The 10029-nt window shown below is 40.6% G+C and overlaps 1 protein-coding gene and 1 long non-coding RNA gene across 2 annotated transcripts; one reads left to right on the top strand and one right to left on the bottom strand.

Moving 5' to 3' along the window:
* The first annotated feature begins 1055 nt into the window (after window positions 1-1055).
* LOC134217902 (uncharacterized) lies at window positions 1056-2107 on the top strand. Its single transcript, XR_009981181.1, has 3 exons — window positions 1056-1132; window positions 1198-1266; window positions 1333-2107. It is a non-coding gene; the product is annotated as an uncharacterized LOC134217902 (long non-coding RNA).
* A 6070-nt stretch (window positions 2108-8177) lies between these two features.
* On the bottom strand, window positions 8178-10029 carry LOC134217901 (stromelysin-3-like). The gene is made up of 4 exons (XM_062696739.1): window positions 9790-10029; window positions 9066-9731; window positions 8797-9001; window positions 8178-8745 (listed from the first exon to the last, which is right to left on the bottom strand). The coding sequence occupies exons 1-4, from the start codon at window positions 9973-9975 to the stop codon at window positions 8342-8344; spliced, it is 1461 nt and encodes a 486-aa protein (XP_062552723.1). The 5' UTR covers window positions 9976-10029; the 3' UTR covers window positions 8178-8341.

The raw sequence follows: 10029 nt of genomic DNA, 5'->3' as shown, positions 1-10029 counted from the left end.
ACGAGTCTGCGGAATATGAGTCTGTTCGGGAATTGAATCAAAAAGGATTGAAGGTCTTAAAAAACCTTTGACAATAATAGGACAAACCTGATAAGAAAATTATTTTGAGCTTTTTAGTGGAATGTCTTCACTTGTCATAAGACACTGAAGACGGCCTTACTTTTGAGGTCGAAATACGTATCTGTCAAGATACAATTAAGTGGTGGAATTCAATGGGACTGTATAAACTCGTCTTATGACAAGGACAAACCTGCCAAAGCGGTCACTGCTATTGCCTTAGTATTTGCGAATATTGATAGCTCTGATGTTTCACCACAGACACTAAATTTTTAATTCGACTTCACAACGCTTACCGACGTTTGAATCTACTGAATAAACGAACGATAGATACAAACTGGTTCTTTGTCTCGCCTCTCTTCAACACGTGTTGGAATGCACCGTATGATTCTGTAACATTTTCAGTTGTAACTTAACTTAAAATTCAAAAGTGAAATAAATAGTCAGATGATGCTAGTGGAAAAATGTAATTGATACCCCAAAATCCGTTATCATCAAATTAAAAAAAAAATAAGACAATTATTATTAAATTAAATATTATTATTAAATTAAATAATTTAGTATGTATGTTCATTTTCCGGGAAATTCGGGAAACTGATACATAAGTCCCGGGAATCGGGGATCCCGGGAAATATGATTTCCCGGGAAATCGTTTCCGAGAATGGAAGCCTGTAACGCTGTTACAAAATTGAACAAGGTTGCAATTAAATTCTGATTTTAATTCGATTAACCATCTTTTCGCCTTTAAAGATTGATTAAATCGAAAGCCTCAGAATGCAGCCAGAATTGGAAATTTTTATTAAACGTCGCGCCTCCTAGTGGTTAATAGTTCAACCACTCTATTTCCTTATCCCGAGACAATTTTATGACCACTCACTGACTTAATTTGCTTGTTTGTCTGATGAGTTCGTTTCTTGTAACGGCAATTGTTCTATAATCTTTGAAACTCAACAAAGAAATAAAGAAAAATCCAATCAAAGGTCTTTCCGAGTCAAACAGCGATTTAGAGCGGACGTGGTCCCAGAATAAAGTGGAATTTTTAGTAAAGTGACTGTTAGCTGTTTGAAGAAATAGAGTGAGTCAGATTTAGCCCGAATAGATATTTTTAAATTGTTGTAATACATTGTTTAATTGTTCTAGTAGTCGGAAAATTAATTAAACTAGTGGAAATTGCAAAGGCCCAAGTGTGAGGAAATCAAGATTTCTTATGTGAGTTAGTAGAACCGCCATGATGATAGTCAGAAATTAATGTAGATTTTGTGTCACGTTTTGTAGATCTGTTGAAGATAGTAGCTGACGTCTAATCAGCTAATTAGTGAATCTGCTGCTCGAGGCTCAGGTAAATGCGTTTGTGTGTTGTATACGGAATAAGATTGTGTCGTCCAAATGTTATGCTGTGGTTTTATTTACACGTGTGCGCTTCTTTCTTTTCTCCGTGAAGGAACCTAAATCCTTCACGTGAAGGTGTTCCGGCCGGGTTCTAGACCCGGAAGTAGGTTGTAGGGAGATTCGGACGTTCCGAGTTCTCTAGGTGGATCCAGAAGCTTGGCGGTTTGTAGGCTTTAAGCCTCATCGTCCGGCCAGTGATACACCATCGCACCTACGGGCCAGGGAGAGATCCACGTCTCCCGAGAATTACCAACCGATCGCCAATTGTCGGAAGGATTCTCCATCTCGTTGGCCTCGAGACAGCTGGCAGTTCGACGCTAACCGATCTGCACGAGGTAGTGTCGGCGCACACTACGAGCGTACGTTTACCACCCACCGCACCGCCGGGTGGAGACCAGCACCAGCACCAAGACGACTGACAGCCATCGGGTAGCCGATTGCGCACACGCATACTACCACCGAACTCATCGTCACCGCGCCCGATACGATCGCCAATACCGACTCTTCGTCGCCCCGGTGGCCTTGCACACGCACACAACGGCAACCTTCGTCGCACCGGCGGCGTGATTACAACACCACGACACAATCATCGTAGCTCCGGCGGCAAACTCACCGCCAACCACTTTCGATTTCGTTGGTCCGGCGGCGTACTCAGCAGAGACTGCTCCGCCACCCCATCGTCGCATCCATCGTTGGACAACGCATGAGCTCAAGCGAAGCGAGCAGATTCAGGTCAGATATTTCCTTATTGTAAACAGCGAGTATAGGGACCAAAGCAAAGCACGGCCGTGCGAAATTCCAATTGGAATCTAGGAAGCTAGGAATTGAAGGACAATATAAGCTTGTAAATTTGAACGTTGAACTAGTCGCTCAAGAGGAAGAAAGAGCTTGGATTGGATTGGGTTTTTGATTAATTTTGGGGATTATAATTGGGGATTTTTGAGAATTTGTTTGCCGTTGGGTCGATCTTGTGGTCGGATAAGGACGGGTTCGATTTGCGTCATTCCACGTGTATTTGATGGACTCGCCCTGAGTCTCACCGGGCAAACCATTCTTGCTGCTTCACATGCAGACGATCTGGTCGTCTGCTTGGCGCGAAAGTGAAGTTAGTTGAAGGAAAAACAGAATCGATTCCGACCAAATTCTGAACCGTTTCAAGCCCTAGACTTACAGTTCCGAATCTCCAGGAAATCCAGGAGGAGATCGGCCGTCTGAGAAACAACAAAGCCCCTGGAGTTGACCAAATACCAGGAGAGTTGTTTAAACACTGTGGTGAGGCACTGGCTATAGCCCTGCACTGGGTAATTACCAAGGTTTGGAAAGGATGAGGTTCTGCCACAGGAGTGGATGGAAGGTGTCGTGTGTCCCATCTACAAAAAGGGCGATAAGCTGAATTGTAGCTACTACCCGCTACAAAGTACTCTCCCAAATTTTATGCCACCGACTAACACCAATTGCAAGAGAGTTCGTGGGGCAGTACCAGGCTGGATTTATGGGTGAACGCTCTGCCACAGATCAGGTGTTCGCCGTACGTCAGATATTGCAGAAATGCCGCGACTACAACGTGCCCACACATCATCTATTTATCGACTTCAAAGCCGCCTATGATACAACTAATGCACGAAACGGATTTCCGGATAAACTGATACGGTTGATCAAGGCGACGATGGATCGGGTAATATGCGTAGTTCGAGTTTCAGGGGCGTTCTCGAGTCCCTTCGAAACGCGCAGAGGGTTACGGCAAGGTGATGGTCTTTCGCGTCTGCTATTCAACATCGCTTTGGAAGGTGTAATACGAAGGACAGGGATTCCCGACTAGAAGAGCATAACAGAAACTGAACACAATATTAACATATTGTGATATTTATAACTTATTTTGATACAATTTTGTTCTAAGTAGCCATTATCTTTCAAATTTTGTAACAGGATTTTATCATAATATGATTTAAAAAATGCTTAACACCGAATTGCCCAACAGTAGGCAATTAAAATAGATGTAGCAAAGTCTTCCAGCCATATATATATATATCACAACGCTGATATAATTTGCAAAGGTTGCCTTATTTGTGATGTTGTTAGTTTCATGTTCTCGAAAAATATTCTTGTTCAGACAAAAACAAGTTTCGTATTGTTGATCTCAATCTGGAGACCTATACGAACTGTAAAAATTTGCATCTGCACAGAAACAATATATTTTGTATCTGATTCTGTTATAAATTTCTAACAAAATATGTTATTTTTATGATAAAATTGTAACAAAACTTGATAGTTTTTTGTTTCCAGTAGTGTGATTTTTGATAGAAATTTAGATATTTTAACAACATCCTGCACCACGTTTCAAACAAATTTTGTTATAAAAATTTAGTATAACATAATAACATAGGTTGATATAATTTTGATATGATCTTCTAGTCGGGATTGACATGGGTGGTACGATTTTCACGAAGTCCATCCAGTTATTTGGTTTCGCCGACGATATAGATATTATGGCACGTAACTTTCAGAGGATGGAGGAAGCCTACATCAGACTGAAAAGCGAAGCTAAACGGATTGGACACGTCGAAAACGAAGTACATGATAGGAAGAGGCTCAAGAGAAGACAATGTAAGCCATCAACGAGGTGGTTGAAGAATTCGTGTACTTGGGCTCACTGGTGACCGCCGATAACGATACCAGCAGAGAAATTCGGAGACGCATCATAGCAGGAAATCATACGTACTTTGGACTCCGCAAAACGCTCCTATCGATTAGGGTTCAACGCCGTACCAAACTGACTATCTACAAAACGCTTATTAGACCGGTAGTCCTCTATGGACACGAGACCTGGACGATGCTCGTGGAGGACGTTTGGCAACTTCTTACCCGAAGGTACTGGGTGTCAAATCAGAATTTAAAATTAACTAAGATAAACTATTGAAAGTTTCAATTCTTGACAAATCCAGTGAACATTTCTGAACCAACCAATCATGCATTCTCAACACGGGCATCAGATTGATGTAAGTTGGGGGTCTCTTGGCCCATCGCTTCATTTCCTCTGTGTATAAAACGACCCGTGTTCACGGAGAGCAACGGCAAAAAGATCCAAAAGCACAAGCGCGCTTCGGATGGTGGACGTTTTAGTGGCAAATCATCGTATGAGTTATGTTGGCATCAGTAGCAATTAAGTGAAATTTTCTCGCCAGATTTTGATTTGATAGATTTCAATCACTAACTCGCACATTATTAAAAATGATTAATTTGAACAAACACCAATACTTGGGAAGTGTTCTGATTTTTAATACATTCACTAAAAATGAATTCAGAATACCAAAAGATTGAAAATAAGAATTTCACTATTAAAATTTATGTTTCGCACCTTCCCTGAGTATGCTTATGCTATCTAATAAACTAAGTTCGTCAGAAATTTCCCATTTTTTTATAATTGCGCTGTTCCAAACATTAACAACAACCAAATGCCTGATTCTTTCGAGAAGATTGGACAGCTACAGACACTACCGTGGAGAATAAATTGCCCGAGCAGCCACTGCCGATGACTAGCTACCATGGCGTCGGTATTGTCATTTTCACTTGGAAGAAAATTAGTCCTGTCGTCCCGCTTAGCCACACTTAGTCGACCACTAAGAAGCTTCGCCCTAATGCAAAAAATTAGCCCATGTAAGCCTACGTGTGGATTATGTGTGGATGTGAACGTGTATGTGTTAGCGTTAGCGTTAGCGTTAGCGTTGTTACGGTATACTTCGTAGATTGGACACTAGTGATACTCATGTTTCTTATAAAATCCTTATCCAGATTGCTATCAGAAATCAAGGAGGGGAGTAATCCTTGATTTTAATCTAAGATAAAAATGGTATAAGCATGAGGATTACTACTCCCGGCCACGCCCATCTTTACCGTAACGAGGGATAGGGAAGGAAATGTTGATGTAGAACTTACTTAGCGAGAGGCCCCCGACTTGGCGACGCCCTCATAAGTTCCACGGAGTTGGTTGTTGAGTAGGGTAACGTAGGTCATGGAGGTTTGCCTCAAGCTAGCAATTCGACCCATAGTATATATTGTTTATATGTTTCTAGTTTAAACTCTTGCCAGCCGGCTGTCGAAAGAGTATATACTATTTGATTTATTTAGGGATTTATCAAGCTAATAGAAGAAGTGATATTTAGTTTCGAACGATGTATTCACTCGCGAAATTTTGAAACCCGATTTGTGAACAATTATTTGTGCATTTCTGCTCAGTAAGCCCTCTAGAATCATCGAATATAAAAACGAACCATGCAGATAGTTATACTAAACATTTTTACTTAGTAAACGGTATGCGTGTAGCGTGTAGTTTTAAACAAAATCACAATCGAGCTCGCACTTATTAATTTACTTATTAACCGCACTACAAAATATTTCGATGATCGCGCGGTCGTTCTGCTTGTTAAAGAAAGCGTGATCGTTCACTAACGTTCTGCCTGGAAATAAACACAGTCGGACGCGCACTAAATTTCTACTTGCTAATTAGAAAATACAGAACGAAATATGTCATTGATTACGCGATTGTTCTGCGTTCTAAAGGAAACATGATCGTACGCGCACTGAACTTCTATTTGCTTATTGATTTACTAACTCGCAAAATGCAGAGCAAAATATTTCGATGATCGCGCGATCGTTCTGCCTGGAAGTAAACACAATCGTACGCGTACTTAATTTCTACTTGTTAATTTATTTACTCACCTACACTGAAAACCAAAACTACCCAAAAGTGGGTTGTTTGCACTCAAAACCGTGGTTTGGGCCAATAACCCAAATTTGAGTAAAATGACTTTTCTGACACTAGGTAGTTTGCCTTTAATCCCATGTAAACAATTTACCCAAAGCTGAGTTTAATTTATCCAAAGCGGACCTTGATCAACCCAAAATAGAGAATATTGAATTTACTCAAATTTGGGTTATTGGGCTGAGCAACCTCGGTGAGGTGTTTGCATCTTGCTCTAGTTTTGATAGCAATCATGGGAAAAAAAGAGAAAACTACCCAAATTTGGGTAAATTTTTTCTGCCATATTCTCAATAGTGCGTATATTGAACTCAAAGTTTGGGTTGATTTATCTGTCCGTGTACGCAACGCAGTTTTTTTAAGTTATTTGAGTGATTGGAAATGCAGAATGAAATATTTCAATGATCACGCGATCGTTCTGCGTGCTAAAGGAAACGCGGACGCGCACTGTACATATTTTTATAAGAATAGAACTAGGATGAACTTTCGAAGCCCAGCTAAATCAGTCAGCAGTTTAAAGTTCGGCTCCAAACGCAGTATAATTAATAAATAAGAACGACTTTGATGACTCCTTGGAGCCAGGAGATATCCTAGATTTTTTAATTACTTTTTAATCTAAATGATTTTTTTTTTTTTGAATTTTTAGGCTAGCTAGTTTCTATCAAACTTTTATACAGATAGTCCGGCGATAAATAGAAATCCCGTCGGTGTGTACAGACCCAGTATTGTTTTCATTCTCCACTGTTTGTATTAACCATCTATAATGCAGCAGAAACCAAGTTCAAGTACTCTTTTCAAAGGCGTAATTGTATCTGACCCTGAAATTTGAAACGAGTAATGAACACTTTCTTTGTTCAGCATATTTTGTTCAAATTACGTTACCACCAAATAGATTGAAATCCATTATTTCTGTTGGGCACATTCAAAATAGTTTGAATGAAGCATTCAATCGCCGTTCCAAAACCAAGGTCAAAATCAATCACGCCCATTTGAAAAAAAAATCCCTAGAAATAATGATTCAACAAAAACAAAAACAATAAGATATAATGCTAACATGGTACCAAACTAAAAACTACGTTTGTTTCACAATAAACAGTTCAGAAACATTGAAAAATTTGTGCCAATATAGTTGCCACTGCCTTGCAAGCGCAGTCTCACAAGAACAATGAGTGCACTGCACATTTATCGCGCACGTCCTGTTCCTTCAACTGTAATTTCAAAACTACTGGAAATTCTGCAATGAAACTCACGCAGTGTAAATACAAACACAAATTAAAGCTGTCGTACACAAAATTTCATTAAAATTAACCTAGGATACGGACAGTTATCGACCGCTTCTTTGTTCGCACAACTTGTTTGAAGAAATCCTAACGTGTAAATTTATGGCAAATGTTCAGTTTCTGATTTTTTTTTTAATTTAACGGTTAATCGTATGTTAGTAATTATATTACTCAAATGTCCAGGGAAAAAAGAGGAATAATAATATAATAAATAAGCAATGATTTGTCATAAATTCAAGAAATTTGTAGAACAACGACTTTAGGGGAAACAGTGTTTTTATGCACTCAAAAGCTCGAAAATCACTTTAACATGGTCAAAACGTGAACGGAACGGATCGCAATGTTCACAAGACTTGTAGAGCACACCAAAATCATCCGTATAGAGGTTGTTGCGAAATTTTTCGGCGTTTATGTCTCTCGTTAGATTTTTTTCAAAATAGAAAATAGCCCAAAAACACTAAATCGACATGAGCCACCTCGAAATTTTATCCGAATTAGCTGAAAATTTGACAGGAGACTTATTTTAGCGTAAAAATTGTGGTTTTGGACTAACCGGTTGAATTTTTGATACATTTTGAAAACATGAAGAGGTCTAATAAACAGGCTGGTGCTCATGAAACACCAGGCAATCTGAAACGAGTTACTAGAACTGCAATAAAGCTGACTGTGAAATCATGTAATACAGATAGCTTTCTTCCATATAATATCACTGCCAGACAGTGGGGGTTAGATTACACACGTTCAAGTTTCTCATTCTTTGCCTGAGGAATAATCTTTTTTGTGCGACAAAACTTCCAACTTCTTACTTAACCCTCATTTATTTCAATAGAGTTATTGTTACGACATTTGTATAAAACCCTTATTGTGCACATACCAACCAATCATTCTCGTCCACCTTGAATCTCCCATTCTGTTGTAAAACGTACTTCAACCCACCCCTGAACGCCACCACCTCATCTTCGGTATCCAACGCTGCATCGACGTTGTTCGGCAATCCCATGTCTCGCATTTTGGCAGGATACTCCGATCCGACGCGCCGCTTGCTCACATCGTAGACCCAGTACTGGTTACCTTTCATCGCGAATATATCCCCATCCTCGTCACTCATCAGGGCATCGATGTCGCTAGGCAGCCCCCGGAATCCTTCGCTGATCAACCGTGGGTGACCCGCATTCAATCGACCGTCCGCAAAGCGCCAGTATTTATTACCCTTGAAGAAGTAGCTGCGCCCGTCACCGTAGCGCAGGGCGGCGTCGATATTTCCTGAGTAAAACAGTTAGAAAAATTAACCAGAAATTAAAATTTGCAACAGACCTGGAAGCCCCGGCCACTTCGACGAGATTAAACGTCCAATAGGACGCTTTTCGTTCAAATTGTAGTAGAAATTCCCGGCAAAAATGTACAAGTTTCCGTCTGATTCTTGAATGGCCGCGTCAATTTTCTCTAACGAACACAACTTGGGAGCGTCGATGTTCATCGATCTTCCCCCTCTTCGAACGCCGTACATAACTTGAATATTCTGAAATCGACGAAAATAGTTAAAACAAGAATTGTATGTACCGGAGAATGATTTCGCAACCAACTTTGATATCAATAGGTTGTGGCTCATTGAATCGATTGCTCTCGGTAGGATGCATCAGCGATGCCTTCGACCGAGAATGCTCCAGTCCTAGCGAATGCCCGATCTCATGCATGGCCGTATCCAGGAAGTCCTCCATCGTGACGTCTTCATCGTTGAAGAAATATTTATTATGAAAATGAATGTCACCGACTTCTGGGAAGAATGCGTGCGCTAAGGTATTCGGATCGTCGAAAGTGCATCGACTTCCCCGCTGCTTATGAATTCGTCCGCCGAAGTTGATTTCAATATCGGCATCCACACCATCCACCTCCACAAAATCCAAGTTCGTCACCTTGCTCCATTCGTTGAATGCCTTCAATAGCATCGACTGGATGGGAGCCATCCGTTTGCCTCGTGGATAGTTTTCTATGCTGTACGTCAGAACGTTTTTGCTCCACTTTCGATCGGCACCTTTAAGTTTGGCACTTTTCTTCGACCCACAGTGGGGCCTCCCGATGGCCAGTTTCGTTTCATCGTCCAAAACGCCTGTCACCGGTATGTCGTTATCGTGCTGGAAGATGCTTATAATCTCACTCAGAGCACGTTCCGAAGAATCCGTAAGCCCGATGATCCGGAGGTCGTCATCATTTTGATCGATTTCGTTGTAACCCAAATCTCGCAGAATAGCCTTCAAAATAGTATAATCGTAATATGTGTTTTACAATTCCACATGAAGATCAAATTACTTCCGCATTTGGCTCAGAAATATCTGGTATTATCAGGACCTCAGCTGGGTCAGGCAAAATATTGACACGTCTGGAACTTTTCCTTTTAGCCAATTTGGATGCCTTTTCAACCGAGGAGGCCGCAGGAGCGGCATAAGTTTCAAGTTCAAAATAAAACAGAAGAAAATAAAATGCCAATGATCGCATTGTGAGAACCTGTGTCGTGACGATGATATTGCTAGCAAGTCAACACAGCACAAC

This window comes from Armigeres subalbatus, chromosome 2, assembly GCF_024139115.2.
Source record: "Armigeres subalbatus isolate Guangzhou_Male chromosome 2, GZ_Asu_2, whole genome shotgun sequence".
NCBI lineage: Eukaryota > Metazoa > Arthropoda > Insecta > Diptera > Culicidae > Armigeres > Armigeres subalbatus.
Note: the sequence above shows the minus strand (reverse complement) of the source record. Positions and strands in the feature narration are given on the sequence as shown.

What these genes read in the sequence shown, in the direction of transcription:
- LOC134217901 (XM_062696739.1), bottom strand. Translation starts at nt 9,975, where the DNA reads ATGCGATCATTGGCATTTTATTTTCTTCTGTTTTATTTTGAACTTGAA. An exon ending in TTTCTGAGCCAAATGCGGAA is followed by an intron (nt 9,732 to 9,789) that starts GTAATTTGATCT and finishes ACTATTTTGAAG; the next exon opens with GCTATTCTGCGAGATTTGGG. An exon ending in CACAACCTATTGATATCAAA is followed by an intron (nt 9,002 to 9,065) that starts GTTGGTTGCGAA and finishes CGTCGATTTCAG; the next exon opens with AATATTCAAGTTATGTACGG.